This window comes from Cebus imitator, unplaced genomic scaffold (genome assembly GCF_001604975.1).
Source record: "Cebus imitator isolate Cc_AM_T3 unplaced genomic scaffold, Cebus_imitator-1.0 Scaffold15, whole genome shotgun sequence".
In the NCBI taxonomy this organism is placed as follows: domain Eukaryota; kingdom Metazoa; phylum Chordata; class Mammalia; order Primates; family Cebidae; genus Cebus; species Cebus imitator.
This window is the reverse complement of record NW_016107330.1, coordinates 6,124,059-6,145,102: the sequence shown is the minus strand read 5'-3', so window position 1 is coordinate 6,145,102 and position 21,044 is coordinate 6,124,059. Positions and strand designations below refer to the sequence as shown.

Here is a 21,044-nt window from a genome sequence, read left to right as displayed (position 1 = left end):
CTTGATTGTCAAGGTCAGTGGCAGGTCTGAGGGCCCAAAACACTGAGGGTCAGAAGTTCTATGAGAGCCTCTGGCATTCAGGGCATCTCTTGGAACGTGTGGTTTGATCCATCCACCTCAAGGCCTAGCTTCAGCTTGGCTGTTTAGATTCTGTCTTCCTTTTCCCCTCTACTCATACCAAGCTCCCCTTGAAGGCTGTTTTCTGAGCTGGGCCCACTGGCTACTTTAGAAATTGTTTCCTGAGGCCAGGTGCGATGGCTCACACCGTAATCCCAGCATTTTGGGAGGCTTAGGTGGGTGGATCACAAGGTCAGGAGTTTAAGACCAGCCTGACCAAACCCCATCTCTACTAAAAATACAAAAAAATTAGCCAGGTGTGGTGGCATGTGCCTGTAATCCCAGCTACTTGGGAGGCTGAGGCAGGAGAATGGCTTGAGCCTGGGAGGCAGAGATTGCAGTGAGCAGAGATTGAGCCACTGAACTCCAGCCTGGGTGATGGAGTGAGACGCCATCACACACACACAAAAAAATTTTCCTGATAGAAGAGTTCAGAACACTACACACCCTGTCATTCATAGTGGTTATCTGGGGGCGAAGGAGGATTCTAATTTATACTTTTTTTTTTTTTTTGAGACGGAGTTTTGCTTTTTAGCCCAAGCTGTAGTGCAGTGGAATGATCTCAGCTCACTGCGACCTCCACCCCTGGGTTCAAGCAATTCTCCTTCCTCAGCCTTCTGAGTAGCTGGGATTATAGGCACCCGCCACCATGCCCAGCTAATTTTTTTTTTTTTTTTTGAGAAAGAATTTTGCTCCGATGCCCAGGCTAGAGTGCAGTGGCGCAGTCTTGGCTCACTGCACCCTCTGCCTCCTGAGTTCAGGCAATTCTCCTGCCTCAGCCTCCCAAGTACCTGGAATTACAGGTGCTTGCCACCATGCCCGGTCATTTTTGTAATTTTTCAGTAGAGATGGGGTTTCACCATGTTGGCCAGGCTGGTTTTGAGCTCCTGACCTTGTGATCTGTCTGCCTCGGCCTCCCAAAGTGCTGGGATTACAGGTGTGAGTCACCGTGGCTGGTCTCTAACTTAAACACATTTTTATGCAGCTTAAATTCTTTTTAAAAACAAGCCTATGTTACTTTGGCAATATAAAAATCAATAAATTGGATTTTTAAAGAAAGATAGACAAGGGATGTGAACATGCTCCATTTGGCTCCATTCGGCTGTGGTAACTTCAAGGCCTCAGTCCTGGGACATTTGGGGACTTCAGGCTGTGGGGATTTTCTGTTTCATTTGGGAGGCTGGTCGTGTGGCCTGCAGAGGTATCCGTGGCTATTGCCCCGTCTGCTTCAGACCCAGGGCTGTTGGTTGCCAAGCCTTGGAAAGGGTCACTCTAGCCTGGAGACGGAGAACATAGTAGAGATACGGCTTGAGCTAGGTGGCAGGTCTTGGAAATTAGCAGGGTCTGAAGGCAGGAGGCAAGACACCTGGCTTCCATCTCAGTCAGTGACGGAATGGGTGACCCCAGACCCCGAGCGACCTCTCTGGGCCTCAGTTTCTCTCATGTCCTTTGATCAACCTGGGAAAATGAATTAACTGGGCTTCTCCTTGTAGGCGCTCATCAGTTTATACTCGGAGATATAGCAACTTCTTAGCACGCATCTCAGGTGCGTATACATGCTCATGGGTGCACAGGTATACCCAGACAGGTGACACACATACACACACACGCACGCACACAGACATATGCACACACACACATGCACACATCCTCTCCATGTCCACAGATATGCACACGCTGATGACATACATATAAAGCATTTAGTTATGTGTAGAGCCAAGCAGAGCCATGGACCACACATTCAAACGAGTACACAAACATAGAAATAGCCACAAATGGGTTGGTGATGAGGTGCCAGGTGAAGGCATTGTTAGCTATTCGAAGCCAGGTATTGTTAGCTCTTCGAGGTTCACAGAGAAACTGATCTTTTTGGAGGGAGGTTGCTGGCTGCTTGGCTATAGGGAAATTTGCTTGTTTTGAGACATCTACAGGAAGAAGCCTTTATGTAAGGCAGCACCAAACAATTGTCCTGGGAGAAAACTGAGGTCGCCCTTAATCTGTTTCAGATGCTGAAGATGGGTGTTGAGTGGTTTGCTTAGGGTTGGACTATATCCAACAAGGAGGGAAAACCCAGCACTATTGCATCCTAGCTGTGTGACCTTGCAGTTGTGACTCAACCTCTCTGTGCTTCCTTGTTTATAAAGTGAGAGTGAAAATGGTACTTCCGGGCTGGGCGCAGTGGCTCATGCCTTTAATCCCAGCACTTTGGGAGGCCCAGTCGGGCAGATCACCTGAGGTTGATAGTTCAAGACCAGCCTGGCCAACAGAGTGAAATCCCGTCTCTGCTAAAAATATAAAAATTAGCCAAGTGTGATGGTGGGTGCCTGTCATCCCAGCTACTTGGGAGGCTGAGGTGGGAAAATTGCTTGAATTTGGGAGGTGAAGATTTCAGTGAGCTGAGATCACGACATTGCACTCCAGCCTCGGTGACTGAGAGAGACTCTGTCTCAAAAAAAAAAAAAAAAAAGAAAAGAAAAGAAAAGAAAAAGGTACCTCCCCCCTAGGGCTGTTGGAAGAAGAGCCTGGCATATGGTAAGGACTGTGTAAATGTTTGCTCTTCCTATTACTGTTGTTGTCATCTGGATCTTTTGAGAAGGCTTGAGACTGGACTTGGTCACTGAGTACTTTTGCCTTCATGGGCCCCTTTCTCCACTAAAAAAATATTAAAAACTGGCTGGGCGTGGTGGCTCTTGCCTGGAATCCCAGCTACTCAGGAGGCTGAGAGAATCCCTTGAGGCCAAGAGTTCGAGACCAGCCTGGGCAACGTGGCAAGCCCCCTCTCTCGAAAAGAATTTTAAAAATTAGCTGGGTGTGGTGGCACATGCCAATAGTCCCAGCTACTCTAAAGGCTGAGGCAGGAGGACTGCCTGAGGCCAGGAATTTGAGGCTGCAGTAAGCTATGATCATGCTACTGCATTCTAGCCTGAGTAACACAGAGAGACCCCATCTCCAAAAAATAAAACATAAAAAAAAAAGGAAATTATGTTTCCTTCAAAAAATAATAAAAATTATGTTTTGTTGTATGATTATAACAATGAATGGAATCCAGTTTGGATCCTTTTCATTTTTTTTCCTACGGATTTTAAAGAAATCAAAACATATTTGTGGGCTCCTAAAGGTACCATGGATTCCAGGCTCTGTGGCTTCTCTTTCTGTGAGATTCTAGAAGACCCAAGGGCTGAGAGAGAGAGTGACAGAAAGAGATTGGGGAATGGTCTGCAGACCCCCTGAGCACCTTCTCTGGGCCCTGGAGGTGCTTTTGGCTGTGTTCCGGGGCAGCCAGGAGAAGCTTGTTCCTGCTGGAAAAGGCGGACAGGCATAGGAGCTGCCTCCGGGCACGTGCGTGGTTGGTGCCAGTCCCTCCTGACCCCGGCCCTGGTGCAGGGAGCAGCCGGTCAGGGGACATCGTGAGCCCAGTGTCCGGTGACACTGGGTTGGCTGACCTGATTTTCTGGCCTTGATCACCGAGACTGAAGAAGTGCCCAGGGGCCTGTGGGCAAGTGCGGAGGGAAGCCCTGGGAGGGGGGGGCTTTCCTGTGATGGGAGGGGTCAGGGCTTGATGTTGGATTAACTTGCGTATTTATTTATGTATTGAGGCAGAGTCTTGCTCTGTCACCCAGGCTGGAGTGCAATGGCACAATCTTGGCTCACAGCAACCTCTGCTTCCCGAGTTCAAGCGAATCTTGTGCCTCAGCTTCATGAGTACCTGGGGGTACAGACATGAGCCACCACGTCCAGCTAATTCTTGTATTAGAGCCAGGTTTCACCATGTTGGCCAGGCTAGTCTCGAACTCCTAATCTCAAGTGATCCATCTGCTTCGGCTTCCCAAACTGCTGGGATTACAGGTGTGAGCCACCACGCCCAGCCTAACTTGCCTATTTTAAAAACAACTGTTTTGTTTGCCCGTATTGTGAGGCACTGACATACCATATACACAGAAAACATTCATTCGCTCACTCATTTATTCCTCCCACATTCACTGAGCAACTACTGTGTGGAGGCTCCATGGTAGGATTGGGTACATAGAGATAAGATCCTTGGGGGGGTCTTAATCAGCCTTGGGGAGCTCCCTGCTGGATAGGGCGAGTGTTCCTTGCAGATAATCTTGCTTGGATAGATGGGCCAAGGGGCGGAGTTCTGTGTGAGAAGAGACTCGTTCTGGGTGGGAGGCTGATGGGGGGGCAGGCAGGGAAAGGATTCCTTCTGTAGAGTCCATGTCCAAAATGAATCTGAAGCCTTGAGGGTGGGAGAATGCCAGGATTCACCCCCGCCCCACTGCTGAAACCCAGGGTTTTCAGGGCCTGGAGTGGGGTCTCCCAGGACTTGGGATCTCAAAGTCCTTGAGCCACTTGGGGCCAGACTGTGCTGGAAAAATAACCACGGGCGACTTGGTAGAGGCAGGTGGGAAGGGGTGGGGGATGTGGTCAGGCGGGGCCCTGGGGCCTCAGAAGGAGCGATGCCAAGGCAGGGGTGGGGTAAGAGCCTGAGAAAAGAGGCAGGTGTCACTGACAGGACTGGGATTTTCTGGCCGCTGGGACAGGACTCTCGGGTGGCAGCTGTTACGTCTGGGGTGAGGCCCACTAAGGGGCCAGCTGAGGGTCTGGCTGGGCTTCTCCTCCAAACCAGATGGAAGCACTGGGGGTTAGAGAGGGCTGTGGGGCTCCGTGAGATGGCATTCAGTGAGGGGTTCGCGGTTCTGAGAGGGGCTGGGGGTTCCATGGGGATTTGGAGCTGGGACTCAGTGCAGGGAGGCTTCATGAGAGGAAGGAAACTGGGAGTTTTTGTTTTTTTTTTTAAGCGACAGGGTCTTGCTCTGTTGCCCAGGCTGGAGTACAGTGGCGTGATCACAGCTCACTGCAGCCTTGAACTTCTGGGCTTACGTGATCCTCCTACTCAGCCTCCTGAGGTAGCTGCCCAGCTAGTTGTTTTAAAATTATTTTTTCTAGAGATGAGGTCTCGCTATGTTGCCCAGAGTCTTGAACTACTGGCTGAAGGGATCCTCCTGCCTTGTCCTCCCAGAGTGCTGGGATTAGTCAAGAAACACTGTGCCCAGCCTGGGAAGGGTTTTAAGGGGTCCTCTCTCAATCCCAGGATCACTCCAGGTCTCCTCCCTCCTTAGCCTGCTTCCTGCCAGGGCTGGGGGTGGGGATCTTGTGCAGGCCAAGGCTGGGGAACCCTGATGGGCTGAGACCCTTGGTGGAGGGCCCTGGGATGGGACAGCTGGCCTTGGCCTCTCATGGTCCAAGGACTCGAGGCCCTCGGCCTTCACCGTCAGGAGCTTCCTTTTCAGTATGATTTGTTATATTTTGTAGAGACTGGGTCTCACTATGTTGCCCAGGCTGGTCTTGAATTCCTGGCCTCAGGTGATCCTTCCACCTCGGACTCCCAAAGTGCTGGGATTACAGGTGTGAGCCACTGTGCACTCTTTCCTTGTCCCTGTCCCTTGTTCTTGAAGCCCTTTCCAGCAGGATGTCAGGGATGTGGATGTTCCTCCTTTGGGGAAGGGGTTCTGAAAGGCAGTGCGGAACTGAAAGTCCCCAGTTGGTGATGGCGCACAGCGGCATCTCAGGCCCTGGTAGCACGTGGGAAGGACGCTGCCTTCGCCAGGCATCCTGGCTGCTGTAGTACCAACCCTGGCCACTCGGGGGCAGCGATGCCTAGCATAATCCAAGCTCCAGCTCCCACACCCTGCTGGGGAAGACCGCAGACCCTTGCCCACCGTCGCATGGAGTAGAGGGAGAGACTGAGACCCAGTGGGGCCCTGGTCTGTCCAAAGCCACACACACGCAGCTGCTGGTGTCCACCCCACCACCCCTGGGGTTTCCCAGCCTGTGCAAGACTTTGGGTGTCTCCATGGCAGGGGGCGCTTGGGGGTCACTGGGGTACACAAGCCCGAATCCCCAGTGCCTTCATGCCGTTGCCAGCTGCGGTGTGGCAGCCCCTCCTCTCTGCTCTCCTGGCAGGTTTTCGAGCCATGACCTCAACAGTCTGGGCCCTGCCTCCTGCCGCTCCACTTGCCTTTCTGTCTCTGGGAGACTTTCCAGGCCTCCCTGTTAGTTTGTTTGTTTTGAGACAGAGTCTCTCTTTGTCACCCAGGCTGGAGTGCAATGGCACGATCTCAGTTTACTGTAACCTCTGCCTCCCAGGTTCAAGCAATTCTCCTGCCTCAGCCTCCTGAGTAGCTAGGATTACAGGTATGTGCCACCATGCCAGGCTAATTTTTGTATTTTTGGGAAAAATGGGGTTCCACCATGTTGGTCAGGCTGGTCTCGAACTCCTGACCTCAGGTGATCCACCTGCCTTGGCCTCCCAAAGTGTTGGGAATTACAGGCATGAGCCACTGCACCCAGCCGCCTCCCTGTTCTTATCTGCAAAAGAGGAATAAAAAGATCGCCCCTGGCATGGGCTGGTTGCAAGGATTTAAATGAGTTAATAGACACAAAGCGCCTAGAATCACGCCTGGTGACAGCGTCTGGGCATCAAATGCCAACCTCCCCCACTGGGGAGGGTCCCCTCTCCTCCCAGGCTCTGACACCACTGTCCCCGCATCCAGTGACCTTGTCATTTCCCTCCCCACTCACCATCAAGAACCACACACACATAGAAATATAGAATTTTATCTTCTTTTAGTTAAAAAAAATAATCGTACCACAGAATGAAGAAGTTGCTTTTTTCGGGGAGGGAAGGGAGGGTGAGAAGGGAGGAAAAAAAAGCAGAAAGCCCAAAGAAAAGAACCTTTTATATTCATCTGTATAAACATATCAGCTAAGGCAAACGCAATCCGGGGCGAGGCTGCGCGGGGCTCGGTGCCACCTAATCTCTGCAGATTCTAAGGCCAAAAAATAAAACCTCTGCAAGTCCGCGTAGCTTCGAGGACTCCTGGGGCATTTTACTAAAATAAAGAGTTATCGAGTTTAAAAAGCAGTGACGCCGTTATGACACACACTGAAAGTTGCATAACTGTGGCCTCGAGGGCCACTCACTTGTTTGGACTGAGTGATGGTCACAGTTTCACGACACAGCAACAGACACCACACATGGGCACACGTACGTCAGCGAGCATGTGGGAAGCTGTGGCCAAACTGGGCCGGTGGCATGGGCCTGACCACGACCTGTCTGGTGCCAGGCACCAGGGGGCTGGGGTCCCCATGCTTCCTTGAGGGGGTGGGCATGACAGGCAGGTCGCTGGTGATGAGGCGGTGGACATCACTTGGGGAAGGATGGCGGGAGAGGGCTGGACGGGCCCTCGCTGCCCACTGCCCGGCGCATGCAAACACACTAAAAGCACTTCTCAGACACTTCTCGGAGAATCAAGATGAAACGCTGGTTTCCTTCCCTAGGAAGGCGCCAATTCCTCCTCCCACCCCTTTCTCCAGAGTCCCCTGGGACCCTCAGGGTGTTCTGGTGGGGTGCTAAGGAGCAGTGTCTCTGACCCCCAGAACATTCCCTGCCCTTGATCCCATGGCATACTTGGCAGGGGGTGGGCCTGTGAGGTAGATTGGCACAGCTGCCCCCACACCCTGCCTGGCTGGGCCCCAGAGATCTGGGGGTCTCCAAGTCAGCATGGGGGGCCTGGGTCCCTTCACCGGAACAGAAGCTCCCCATCCCCTGCCCCATTTCAGCAGATAGAAGAGACAGAGGTGGAGGAAAAGGCCCTGGGGAGGGGCCCCCTGGTGCCTCCAATAAGCGTCTTGGGTCCCACTTTGCGAGGGCAGCCCTGATTCTCTTTTCTGCTCTCCCCTAGTCTGGGAAGGGGCTGGCAGGGGGCCCCAGGGGCAGTGTGGCCTGCTGGAGGAGGGCAGGGGTCCCTGGATGGGTGGGAGGGGAATGCATGGAGGGTAGGCACACGGGCCAGGAAGGACCCAGGGCCAGGAGCTGGGCCCAGCGCAGTGCTGGAGCAGGCAGCGGGGCAGTCAGGGGTGCAAGATCGCCCAGGGATTGCCAGGGAGGGCCCGGCCAGGCAGGGAGCCAGTGCCTGCGTCACGGCCTCGAGAAGGGCGGAAGGGAGTGGGGAGGGCCGGGCCACCTCTGTCAGACCCCTGAACTTGCTCCGATCACGGACATTTTTAAGTTTTTAGTATGGTCCTGTCAGACAGAGGCAAGGATTCAGGCTCGGCCTCCCACGCGCCACCCTCGCCCACAGCACTGGGGCCGAGACAGGGTGGTCAGCTGCAGCCCCCGCTACTTAAAGGTGGACTGCAGCTCCTTGAAGGCCGCTTTCCGCTGCTTCATCTCCTCCGCCTGCTTCTTCCTTTCCTCCTGCTCTGCCTTGATCTCCTCCTCAAAGCGGCTGGACACGTTGATGGCCTGGACCTGTGGGGGTGTGGGGGTGAGGGCGTCAGAGCTGGACGGTGTGTGTTGGGGGCGCTCTGTGCTATGGTTGCTTTTACTTTTTTTTTTTTTTTTAGATGGAGTCTTGCTCTGTCTCCCAGGCTGGAGTGCAGTGGTGCAATCTTGGCTCACTGCAACCTCCACCTCCCGAGCTGAAATGATTCTCCTGCCTTAGCCTCCCAAGTAGCTGCGATTACAGGCACCTGCCACTGCACCCAGCTAATTTTTTTTTTTTTTTTTTTTTTTTTTTTAGTAGAGACAGGTTTTCACCATGTTGGCCAGGCTGGTCTCGAACTCCTGACCTCAGGTGATCCACTCACCTCGGCCTCCCAAAGTGCTGGGATTACAGGCGTGAGCCACCAGGCCTGGCCTTTTCTTTTTCTTTTTTTTTTTTTTTTTTTTTTTTTTTGAGTTGGAGTCTCGCTCTGTTGCCCGGGCTGGAGTGTGATGGTGTAATCTCAGCTCACTGCAACCTCTGCCTCAGCCTCCTGAGTAGCTGGGACTACGGGCACCTGCCACCATGCCTGGCTAATATTTTGTATTTTTAGTAGAGATGGGGTTTCACCATGTTGGCCAGGCTGGTCTCGAACTCCTGACCTCAGATGATCCACTCACCTCAGCCTCCCAAAGTGCTGGGATTACTGGGCCAGGTATATAGAAATCACTCAATATGTGCTCCCTATGTGAAGGAAGGGATGTCCTCCCTGAAGAGCCACCGAGCCCGGCTATGGCTGCTTTTTCTGGGGTCTCTTCTGGCTCAGGCTTCTGCTGAGTCCTACCCAGCAACACAAACAGCTTGACCTCACCAGCTCTGACCCTGGGTCAGGCACTTCATTCACTTCCCTGAGACTCCGTTTTCCTACTTAGAACCCAGCACCCAACAACTCCGATTTTATGGAGTTGCTGAAAGGATTAAAAGAGAGAACATATGTCCTGCGGCTGATGCAGAGCAAGGCGTTCGCAGGGAGTCGCTCATGCTGCTGCCATTCTGATCCTCCGCTTCCTGTCCGGGGAGCCCAGCGGCACACCCAGTGCCACTGATGAACCCTGAAAAGTTCCACCACTGCTCGGAAGCCCAGAGGGCGGTGGGAGGCAGTCCCTGGAAGGAATGTCCTTAGCTTAGCAAAAAACCAGAAACAAGGCGGGAGCACTGAGACCCTAGGTGGGTAGGACCCAGGAGCCATTGGACCACACGTGTCCCCTCCATCTGAGAACCTGCTGGAAGGGGAGGGTACGGTGCAGGTGCCCTCTGGGCCCCCAGGCTTCCTCCCAGGCTGGGGCTGGTGTCTCCTGGGAACGCTGGAGAGCCAGTGCTGTTTCTGGGCGTGCCCTGCAGTCTCCTGGGCCCTTCCCTCCTAAGGCCCAGTCCTCTGGGGTAGCAGCTCAGTGTGCCAGGGCTGGGGCAGCTCAAGGTAGTCCCTGTCCCCTTTTCAAGAGTACACCCCCTCATCTACCCCCTGGCGGCTGCGAAGGCTCTCAGCCAGGAGTGGGAGGGGACAGAAGACAGAGCGAGTGGGCCTGGTCCAGTCTGGCAGGATGTCAGCTCCATCTCTGTCTGCAGCCTCAGCAGGAATGGGAAGGGGATGTATTAACTTTGCGCTGACCCAGGGTCCCTGTGTCCTGGAGCATGGGTCAGGGCACCCCTCGGGCTCCTCACCTTGGCCTCAAAGAAGCTCTTGGCCCCCTTCACGCCCTCACTGGAGACGTCGATCTCGGAGAGGCGGGCCAGCACGCACAGCCCACTGTCCTCCTGAAGCTCCCCGGCCGCCGCCTTTCGGAAGATCAGGAGGAACTGCGGTGGGGAGAGAGGCACGCGGTGTCAGGGAGGGAGGGAGGGGAGCCGGAGACCCTGGCCACACCCAGGCCCCAGTCTCAGGCCTCCCGCGGAGAGAAGGACTGGGGGCCAGTGAGCTGGGTCTCCCCTCAGTGCTCCTGTGGCCCCCACTGTCCCGGGTTTCTGTCCATTTGTATGACGGGAGGTGATGTGACTCATCTGCACCCCAGGATGCCAGGCCACTACAGCCCTGCCCTGCCTACGCCAGCTCCCGACCACACGGCCTCGGCCAGACTCTTACCTTTGTCTCCCACTGTTCCCCAATGAACCTACTCTGCGTTCCATTTATTGAGTGCAGAACGAGGGAGCCTCCGAGACAGTAAAAGATGTGTCCCAAGTCTCGGTGCCTAAAAGTGTCAAAGGGATTCGAACCCGTGTCCTCTAAGCTGCTGCCCTGCACTGCCCACACCTCCCTCCCAGCCACGCGCAGCCTCCGCCTGCCCCGCTACCTCTCTGCTTCCCGGCATCCTTCATGCTTTCTGCCAGGCCTCCTGGGCCCCACTTGGGCCTCGAGTCCCCCACCTAACCCTGTGCTGCCTGGGGTCCCGTATCGCTGCTGTCTGGCCTGGGGCCTCCATTTCCTTCCCTGCAACACAGGCTCGCCCCTGGCTCCTGTCCCAGTGAGAGCCCGGGCGTGCAGTCACCCGGGGCCGTGCCCTCTTCCTCTGCATCACAGCACTGATTTCCCTCTGTGGCGTCACCACCTCTACGTGTCCAGGAACCTTCCAGCACAAGGCCTTTCTCTACCCCAGAGCCTGCTCAGGGCATACATGCTCCCTATGTGAAGGATGGGATGTCCCTCCCTCCTCTTCCTCCCTGAAAGCATCTCCTCCCTGGTGCCTGCTCCAACAGGCCCTCTGAAGCCTCACTCAGCCAAGAGGCAGCCGGTCACAGCTGCTGTTCGATGGCATGGTTTCTTCCGGGCCACTAGATCCTCAGGTGAAGCCCCCACTGGGGGAGTGACCCTGGGGACGGGGCTTACCTCCCGGAAGCTCAGCTTGCTGTCAAAGTCCTCATCCACCTCCTTGATCATGTTTTTCAGGCCCAGGTGGGTCTGGGGGGCCCCAAGTTTCTCCATCATGAGCTTTAGCTCCATCAGGTCGATGAAGCCGTCCCGCCCGGCATCATACCTGCAGGTGCAAAGAGAGGGGACATCTTGGCACTGGCTCAGTGAGTGAAGCTGCAGGCTTGAGTCCAACGAGACTAGAGGCTCAGAGGGCATCTCCCACCAACCATATCATCCCGTCACCACCAGAAGGGACCTCAGCCCAGGCAGAGGACCCATATGTGGCTCAGCTCCTGCTTGGTTACTTCTGATGACAGGGAACTCACCACAGGGCCTGGCAGCCTCCTGCATGCAGAACAGCGCTAACTTTTGGACAAGCCTGAGGGACAAGGAAGCTGAAATGACGGCCCCCCTGTGCGGAATGTATGGCACAGACAGTGAGGGGGAATTCTCTGTTTTTCTCTTTTTTGAGATGCAGTCTCGCTTTGTCACCCAGGCTGGAGTACAGTGGCTCAATCTCGGCTCACTGCAGCCACCGCCTCCCGGGTTCAAGTGATTCTCCTGCCTCAGTCTCCCAAGTAGCTGGGAATACAGGTGCGTACCACCACACCCAGCTAATTTTTTTATGTTTAGTAGAGACAATGTTTCACCATGTTGGCTGGACTCCTCTTGAACTCCTGACCTCAAGTGATCCACCCACCTCAGCCTCCCCAAGTGCTGGGATTACAGGTGTGAGCATGGCAGAGAAGAAATTCTCAATACCATGGCGGGGTGGATCAGGCTGTGAGCTGCGCACTCGCTGACCACCTCCGTGACCAGCTGGCTTACTGGCATCTCCATGGGCACTTGGGGGACATCTCAGCCCCACCCTAGGTGGCAGAACCTTGCCTGGTTTCTCAACCTCGGACCTTAAACAATCTGGACAGAATAAATCCTTGCCAAAGGGGCTGTCCCTGTGCATTGCAGGATGTTTATGGTAGCATCTTTCCCGAGTTGTGACAGCTAAAAATGTCTCCCAGACATTGTCAAATGTCCCTAGGGGAGTAAAAGCACTCCTCATTGAGAAGCACTGGAATAGGGGATGTGACGTGCGTGTGGAAGGTGGCTTCCTTCCATGTGATAAATGACTGTTCTTACTCAGCATGCTCTGCACCAGGCTGGGGGTGGGGGGTCTATTTCATGCCCCCAGCTTGCCCTACATACTGGGAAGGAGGGTAAAAAGCACACAGTAGGTGCTCAAAAATGTGGAATGGAGAGATAGGACGTGAATGAATGAAGGGGTATCTAAGGCAGGGTCTCTGCCTTTGTCAAGGGTACAGAGCAGGAGGGAGGGGGAGGCAGGGGGAGGTCGCAGGAGGTGGCCTGGTATGTCGTGGGTGGTACAGTGCCTGCAGGGAGTGGTGGAGAAGCCAGGAACAGGCATCGGGTGACACAGATGCCTCCCATCCGCCCTGCACACTCAGGTTCTCTTTTTTCTACCACCACCAACCTGGCAGAGACACGGAAGGGGTCGGGGCAGAGTCTACGTGTTCCTCAACTGGCCTCTGTGTAGTAAGAGTCTAGGTGGCCTCTCCGCCTGTGCCCTGGCTGGGAAGGCGTCAGCGGGTCCTGGAGCACACAGCCTGGTGCAAGAGGGTGAGGCGCTGTTTGTTCAGTTGGCCTCTCTTATCAACCGAACACCTGCCCCATCGGTATCTGGGAACAGTGTGGGAGGGAGATAAGATTGGGGCTGTGGAAAGTGATCTTGGAGTTGCTAAAATGGGCTTTTCTTTTTTTTTGAGACGGGGTGTCGCTCAGTTACCCAGGCACGATCACAGCTTACTGCAGCCTCTACCTCCCAGGCTCAAGCGATCTTCCCACCTCAGCCTCCCAGAGTGCTGGGATTGCAGGCATGCGCCACCTCACCCCACCAAAATGGGTTTATCTGCACCTAAAGAAGACTTGTGCGGTCCCCAAGGCCTTGAACTGGCTGGGTGACAGTGCTGGCGACAGCAGCACAGCACAGGGAGCTGTTCCAGAACCCTACGTCCTGGGCGCTGGAGATCCTGCATGAATATGTCTCATTTCTGCACCTTCTTCCAGGCTCCCCGGCTCCTGTCACTTTCTCTGGTTAGGTGTACTTTGAACACCTAACCTAACAGCAACCATGTGCTGAAATCTGTCCTTGTGCTGGGAACTGCTTACTTTACTTGATCTTCCTAATAACCTTATTTTACAACCAAGGCTCAGAGAGGTTAAGTGACCCACCCACGGTCACACAGCAGTAAGGAGGGAGCTGAACTTCTACACTAGGTCTGCTGGGCTCATAAACTTGCACATTTGCTCTGTACCCAGCCCCTCCCCCACGTGTCCTGAGGCTGCTGCTGAACACAGACGGCTGGAGCTCAAGAGGAGCATTTGTGCGAGGTATATAAATAGTTCACGAGCCAGTGAGTCAGTGGTTGGAAGTGACACAGCACAGAAAAGATGGGACTTGGGAGCCCTGGAGGGAACACAGGGTCCTGAGGCCTTCTGCCCCACTGATGGGCGAGGGCTGGGGTGGAGGCAGATGGGCCAGCAGCCCCTGTGGGCAGTGCCCACCTCTGTGGCAGTAGAAGGTGTGTGGCTCAGAGGGTCAGGCAGGCTGAAGCTGCCACAGTCCTGCCTCCACTTGGAGCTGGAGGGCTCTGTGGGGCACAGCGGAGGTCCCGCCTGCCATCTCTGGACCCTGTTTCCTGGCTGGTGGAGGGCTGTGCGGGGGCACCTGGTGAGGGACCCAGTCTTTCCCGAGCCAAGTCACAAGGACTCCGCTCCTCAGTGCCCACCAAGGAAAGCAAAGCCCCTGTTGTTTTCTGACCCTGGGCTCCAATGAATGTCAGCGATGACACATCAGGCTCTGGAGCCAAAGTGCTGCGCTGCTCAGCCACAAAATGCAGCAGCTCTTAAGCCGGGGTGCATGTGCCCCCCAGGGGACGTTTCTGGTTGTCATACCTGGGGAGAGGGGTGTCAGTGGCGTCTGGTGGGTGGAGGCCAGGGAAGCTCCTATAGGGCACAGGGTGGCCCCACCGCAAAGAATGACCTGGCCCCGGCCGCACACAGTGGCTCACGCCTGTAATCCCAGCATTTTAGGGGGCCGACGTGGGAGGATCACAAGGTGAGGAGTTCAAGACCATCTTGGCCAACATGGTGAAATCCCATCTCTATTAAAAATACAAAAATTAGCCGGACGTGGTGGCACACGCCTGTAATCCCAGCTACCAGCTAGTCAGGAGGCTGAGGCAGGAGAATCACTTGAACTTGGGTGGCGGAGATTGCAGTGAGCTGAGACTGTGCAGTTGTACTCCAGCCTGATCAACAGAGAGAGACTCCATCTCCAAAAAAAAAAAAACAAAAAAAAAAACAAAAAAAACACCTGCCCCAAATGCCAGGGGTGCGAAGGCTGAGAACCTCCTGCAATGGAGCCTCTCTCACGGGCCAGTGTGAGGAAGGACTGAGCCCAACGCTGTCAAGCACTCAGCACAGCTCCCAGCACACAGAGCTAGCTGCATAAATGGCAGTCACTGGCACTAAAACAAGATTGAATCACCTTCACTAAACTCCCGACGGGCCAGCACTTTCTCTTTACAACCCCTGCGCTCAGCAACCCTCCAGGTCCGGATTAGGGAAGCAGGGCTCTTACGGGTGAGGCCGCCAATCCCATAACCAGCAGGTCAGGGGTTCAGGACCCAGCCTTTGGGTCCCACACGCCTTTCCTTGAGCCCCAGCTTTATTTATTGCTCAAGTGCATGGGTTTCTTCTGAAGTCAGGGGCAGCTCAGTTTCCGAGGAAGTGCAGATAAAGTGTCCAGACTTGGATGGAAATGTGGGCTGTGGATCCCTCTGTCTTTGGCAGCTCCCAGCCCTGGCTGGGCCACAGCTCAAACCATGATTTGAACCGCTGCCTCTATCAATCAAGGGCCAATCAATTACTGGGCTGGGCTCCATCCAGGGCAGGCTCTGGCCCCCAGGGGGACAATATAGGGGCTAGCTGAGGTGCCAAAGAGTTCTCACCAAGAGGAGGTGACGGGGGCTGCGAGAGGCCAGGTGCTGGGGTGGGAGGTGAAGCCCCCAGAGGCAACCATGGAGGGGGCCATTTCCAACAGACTCCCGGGGAGCGGACATCTGCCCTGTGTGCCCTGGGCTCTGACGTGCTCTGGGGCAGGGGATCAGCCAGGTTTTGGGATCAATCTGATTGAAGATGGCCTTGAGGGTTTGTGCTTACCTCAACTCTGCTGAGACTGACCTAGATCCAAACCCCAGCTCTGCCACCTGCTGGCAGAGTAACCCTGGTCAAGCTACCAACCCCACAGACCTCCATTTCCTCTTCTACATCATGGAGATCAAAGGACTCATCTCAGGATGGAGGCAAGGATTAAAAGAGATGATACAAGCAGACCCTCAGCACAGAGCCTGGCCCACAGGAAGCACTTCATACACGCCTACTATGCTACTAAGAACCAGTTAGTATTATTGCTAACATCTACCTTTAAGATTATTGAAGAGTAAATGAGGCTGGATGCAGCGGTTCAACATCTGCAATGCCAGCACTTTGGGAGGCTGAGGTGGGAGGCTCAATTGAGCCCGGGGTTGAGACTAGCTTGGGCCACACAGGGAGACCACATCTCTTTAAAACAATAAAAATAAAATTAGCTGGGTGTGGTGGTGTATGCCTCTGGTCCCAGCTACTAGGGAGGCTGTGGTGGGAGGATCACATTAGCCTGGGAGGTTGAGGCTGCAGTGAGCCCTGATTGAGCCACTGCACTCCAGCCTGGGCAACGGAGTGAGACCTTGTCTTAAAAACCAAACAAACTGGCCAGGTGCAGTGGCTCGCACCTGTAATCCCAGCACTTTGGGAAGGCGAGGTGGGTGGATCACCCAAGGTCGGGAGTTCAAGACCAGCCTGGCCAAGATGGTAAAACCCTGTCTCCACTAAAAATACAAAAATTAGCCAGGCGTGGTGGCAGGCTCCCGTAATCCCAGCTACTAGGGAGGCTGAGGCAGGGGACTGCTTGAACCCGGGAGGCAGAGCTTTCAGTGAGCTGAGATCACACCACTGCACTGTAGCCTGGGTGACAAAGCAAGACTCCATCTCAAAAAACGAAAACCAAAACCAAAACACAAAAATGAAAACGAGATTACAGATATAAAATGCCTGGCACACAGTGGGTGCTTAACACCTATTAATTTTATCATCATCATCATAGCAATTGTTATATCAAGACATTTTTCTGTGTCACATATACACGTCATATACTTCACATATACAATATAAAAAGGGTGATGATGTTAGAATCATGAGAAAAAACACACTGGTGTCTCCCACAGGCTCCAGTCCTGATTGCTGGTACAGGGCCAGGAGGCAGGGCTTGTGGTGGCTTGGCCTGGAGACAGGGGTGGACTTGATGACCCAGGGGTCCCCTCCATCATGGCCCCTCCTCTGAAGCCCACTTCTTCTCCCCTACTAGGCCTGACGCAAAGCCCCAGCATCTCTGGGAGGCGGGAAGACAGACGGCCGCCGGACAAAGCCCCTGAACAGGGAGAGAGGAGCCTCAGGGAGCGAGGAAACTTCCCTCGGGGTTGGAGGGAAGTGATAAAGGGGACACTGTCACGGTGCTGGGTGGGGGTGTGAGGGGCATGGGTGAGTTAGAGGGGGAGGGGGACCATTGCCAGCAGTGGAGAGAACAAGGTTCCACGATGCCTGGGAACAGGCGTCTCCCCGGTTAGGGGGCCTCTCACCCACCCGCCCTTCTCCCTGAGCTGAAACTGAGGTTGCAGGTGGCTTAGAGGATCCAGAAAAAGTGAGGTCGGCCTGCAAGATCCACCCAGATAGCCTGCTCTGCCCGTTTTACATCATGTAGGGACACTGGGCCCAAGTGGGCAGTGACTGGCCCAAGGTCACACAGCCGGCAGATTGCAGGATTTCAACAGCTGGAAGTTTTTCTCCTCCCTGCCCTGCTTCTCTTTTTCCTGGTCCCATGGAGGGTCTGAGCGCCCAGCGTGGTGCCTGTTTGGGAAGGCCAATGCCATTCGGCAGGACTGGCAGAAAGCACCCGGCCTGGGAGCTCAGCACTTCTCTCCAGCACTGGAGGGAGGCTGCAGGCTTGGCACCGTGCCCACATTCCTATCTGCCTCCCCCTGAATAGTTCTCACCAGGGAGGGCTCAGCAGCTGCACCCTGGGCTGGGGACAGAATCCCCACCCATCCCCCTCTTGAAAGCGGAGCAGCCAGCTACCCCTCAGGACAACTTTTCCCTTTGAGGTGAGCGTGGTCCCCAGCTGGTTGCTTCCCTGCCCCTGTCCCTCTCCCCCGTTCTGATAACTAGCGAGTCACAGGGGTAGGCAGTAGAGGCGTCAACCATGCGTAGTGCGGACACCCAGGCCAGCCCCACGTCATAACCTATCATCATTCCTGGCTACTGGGTCTGCTGAACACTTGCTGTGTGCCAGGCACAATGCCAAATGTTTGCATCAGATCCTCACAAGAAGTCCATGAAGCAGGCATGAACATCCCCATTTAATAGACAAGGAGGCTGAGTTTCAGAGGGGAAGTGACTTGGCCCAGGTTGTAGGTGACAAGAGTGTCTCTGGGCTCTGAACCAGGCCTGATCAAACACATGCACTCTTACTATGCTATGCCCCGAGGCCTGTCGGGACACAGCAGAGAACTTCAGGTTTGGAAGGGATATTGGAGGCCATCCCACTCAGCCCTTCCTGAAAATCAGATTCCTAATGCAGTTCTGTTTAATGCCTTGAATACCTCTGAGGACAGGAAGCTCATTGCGTACCCAAGGGGGCCCAGCTTGGCTTAGGAACTATTAGAAAGTTGCTCCTTGGCTGGGGGCAGTGGCTCATACCTATAATCTCAGCACTTTGGGAGGCCGAGGCAGGCAGATCACTTGAGACCAGGGTTTGAGATCAGCCTGGCCAACATGGTGAAATGCTGTCTCTACTAAGAATATAAAAATTAGCTGGGTGTGGTGGTGCATGCCTGTAATTCCAGCTACTCGGGAGGCTGAGGCAGGAGAATTGCTTGAACTTGGGAGACAGGCGCTGCAGTGAGCCAAGACTGTGCCACTGCACTCCAGCCTGGGAGACAGAGCAAGACTCTGTCTCAAAAAAAAGAAAAAGAAAAAAAGAAAAAAAAAGAAAGTTAATCCTCACGCAGGCCCCTTGCAGCTGCGCTGCACAGTCTGATGGCCGAAGGGAGCAGAGTCATTGCAGCCACTGCACACCGGAATGTGGGAGCACAGGGGTCCCCAATTCTGTCTCTCCTGACTCCTGTCCCAGACTTTGCTGATGATGGCCCCTCTGGGTCTACGGGTCCCGGGAGGACAGACATCTGGACGGGGTGGGTGTTGTGTATGGCCTCAGGAGCCCTCAGGTCCCCCTGACTTCAGGCTCAGCTGTCCCAGTTCCTGCATGTCCCCACCCCCAAACCCTCTGACTCATGGGGAAGCCCAGTGCTTACCACTTCCTCTGGTCCTATCTGGGAATCTCACACTTGATCTGTTGCCCTGGGTCAGCCAAGTAGGGTATGGGGGCAGGGAGGAGAAAGAGAGAGAGAGAGACATGGAGAGACAGACAGAGAGCACACAAGTCTCGTGCTCGGCGCTCCCCCATGGAGGACAAGGTGGGAGCCACCAAACAATTTGCTGGGGGGTTGTCAGGGCTCAAAGGCATCCCAATCTGGAGTTGAACAACCTCACGCTGCACCTGCAGCCCTTCCTGCCGGCTGCCCTCTTCACTTCTTGCTCTTAATAATCATTATTGTTATGATAGTGATATAAAGAATATTTGTTGAATGCCTAATATCAATAGAGCCCAGCGCTTCTAACGTCACTTATTTACTCCACCTTATCCTCTTACAGCTCAGACAGACAAAGTCAGCTGCCTAAGGATAACCTTAGGTCAACCTCAGGCAAGTGGTGGGGAGACAGCCGTGCGGGGGCCTCAGTCTCGGCTTAGCGCTTCTTAACCGTCAATGTGTACAGCCGGTGAAGCTGGTTACAGGGCAGATTATGGGCCAGGCTCGGTGGTTCATGCCTGTAATCCCTGCACTTTGGGAGGATGAGGTGGGAGGATGGCTTTAGGCCAGGAGTTTGAGACCAGCCTGAGCAACATGACAAGACCCCATCGCTACAAAAATAAAAAAATTAGCCGGATGTGGTGATATGTACCTCTAGTCCTGGCTACTCAGGAGGCTGAGGTGGGAAGACCACTGAAGCCCAGGACGTCGAGGCTGCAGTGAGCTATGATCACCCCACTGCATTCCGTCTGGGTGACAGAGCAAGACCCTGCCTCTTGAAAAAATGCAGTCTGGTAAATCTGGGGTGGAGCCCGAGCCTCTGCATTCCTTTTTTTTTTTTTTTTTTTTTTTGAGACAGAGTCTCACTGTGTTGTCCAGGCTGGAGTCCAGTGGTGCGATCTGCAACCTCTGCCTCCCAGGTTCAAGCAATTCTCCTGCCTCAGCCTCCTGAGTAGCTGAGATTATAGGCGCATGCCACCATGTCCAGCTAATTTTTGTATTTTTAGTAGAGGCGGGTTTCACCATGTTGGTCAGGCTGGTCTCGAACTCCTGACCTTGTGATTCTCCCACCTCGGCCTCCCAAAGTGCTGGGATTACAGGTGTGAGCCACTATGCCTGGCCGAGCCTCTGCATTTCTAATACACTCCAGGGCGGTATCATTGCTGGTGTTTGGGCCACTGTAAGGATTCAGAGGACTTGGAGCCAGGGAGGCCCGGGTTCAAATCATGCTTCTGCCCCTTACCAGCTGTGTGACTTTGGACAGGTCACGTAACCCTTCTGAAAGCCCAGCTTCCTCGTCTGTGAAATGGGTGAGGATAGCGTTGCAGGATAAGAAAGGACTGAACGGGAGGCAAAGCGCCTGGATGGAAGCGTCCGACGGCTCAGGACTCCCTGGGCGGCCTGGCTCCGATCTGGCCACACCTTTCTGGCAGTGACCCCTGCTTCTCTGCTGTCCTTGAAAAGCGGAAGTCAGCCAAGGAGAAGTCTACCCCGGCAGTCAGGGGAACTCAGCTGCTCCAGGGTGGGGACCTTCCCTGCTGAGGCTGCAAAGTGACTCCGCCCGGCCCTCGGGGCTGGCCTTGCAGAAAGGACCTCTGACCTCCCCTGAGGCCGCAGGGCCTGCAGTCCTGGAGCTTAGACTCTCACAGCAGAAACGACGGGACCTAGGTGGCATGGAGGAGAGCGAGGAGGTGAAGAGAAGACAGGAAGTGTGGACCAAAGAGGAACCAAAAGTCCTGGGTTGGGGATGTGGGGGGAGGAGAGGTGACTCAGACACTGAAGCAAGGGGGAAGTGGGAGGAGCAGAGTAAGGACTAAGGCCGGGAAATCCTGCCTCCCCAGGGATGTGGGGCATTCTCCCCACCCCCTGACCCTAAGCTGCAGGTGAAGTACTCCATGGCTCTCAGGCTCTGGGAGGCTCCCCCAAGCCCCAACCACAAACTCGGCTTCACTTGGCCCCCAGGGCTCCTTGCAAGAGGATCTGGTTCTAATCCTGCCACTGCCGCTTAATATAATCTTAGAAAAGTGACAATCACTTTGAGCCTCAGACTCCTCATCTGTCAAATAGGGATAAAAATGATAGTATCAGGCTGAGTGCGGTGGCTCACGTCTGTAATTCCAGCACTTTGGGAGGCTGAGGCAGACAGATCACTTGAAGTCAGAAGTTCAAGACCAGCCTGGCCAAGATGGTGAAACCCCATGTCTACTCAAAAAA

At 54.5% G+C, this 21,044-nt stretch overlaps 1 protein-coding gene across 1 annotated transcript in view; it reads right to left on the bottom strand.

Annotated features, from left to right (window-relative positions):
* Positions 1-6,727: 6,727 nt before the first annotated feature.
* Positions 6,728-21,044, bottom strand: part of EFHD2 (EF-hand domain family member D2) — a 20,671-nt gene continuing 6,354 nt past the window's right edge. The window contains exons 2-4 of the mRNA XM_017504932.2: positions 11,266-11,413; positions 10,107-10,241; positions 6,728-8,431 (exon numbers count right to left, since the gene is read on the bottom strand). Of these exons, the coding sequence (XP_017360421.1) occupies positions 8,300-8,431; positions 10,107-10,241; positions 11,266-11,413 (415 nt within the window). The 3' untranslated portion in view covers positions 6,728-8,299. The remainder of the gene's footprint in view (positions 8,432-10,106; positions 10,242-11,265; positions 11,414-21,044) is intronic.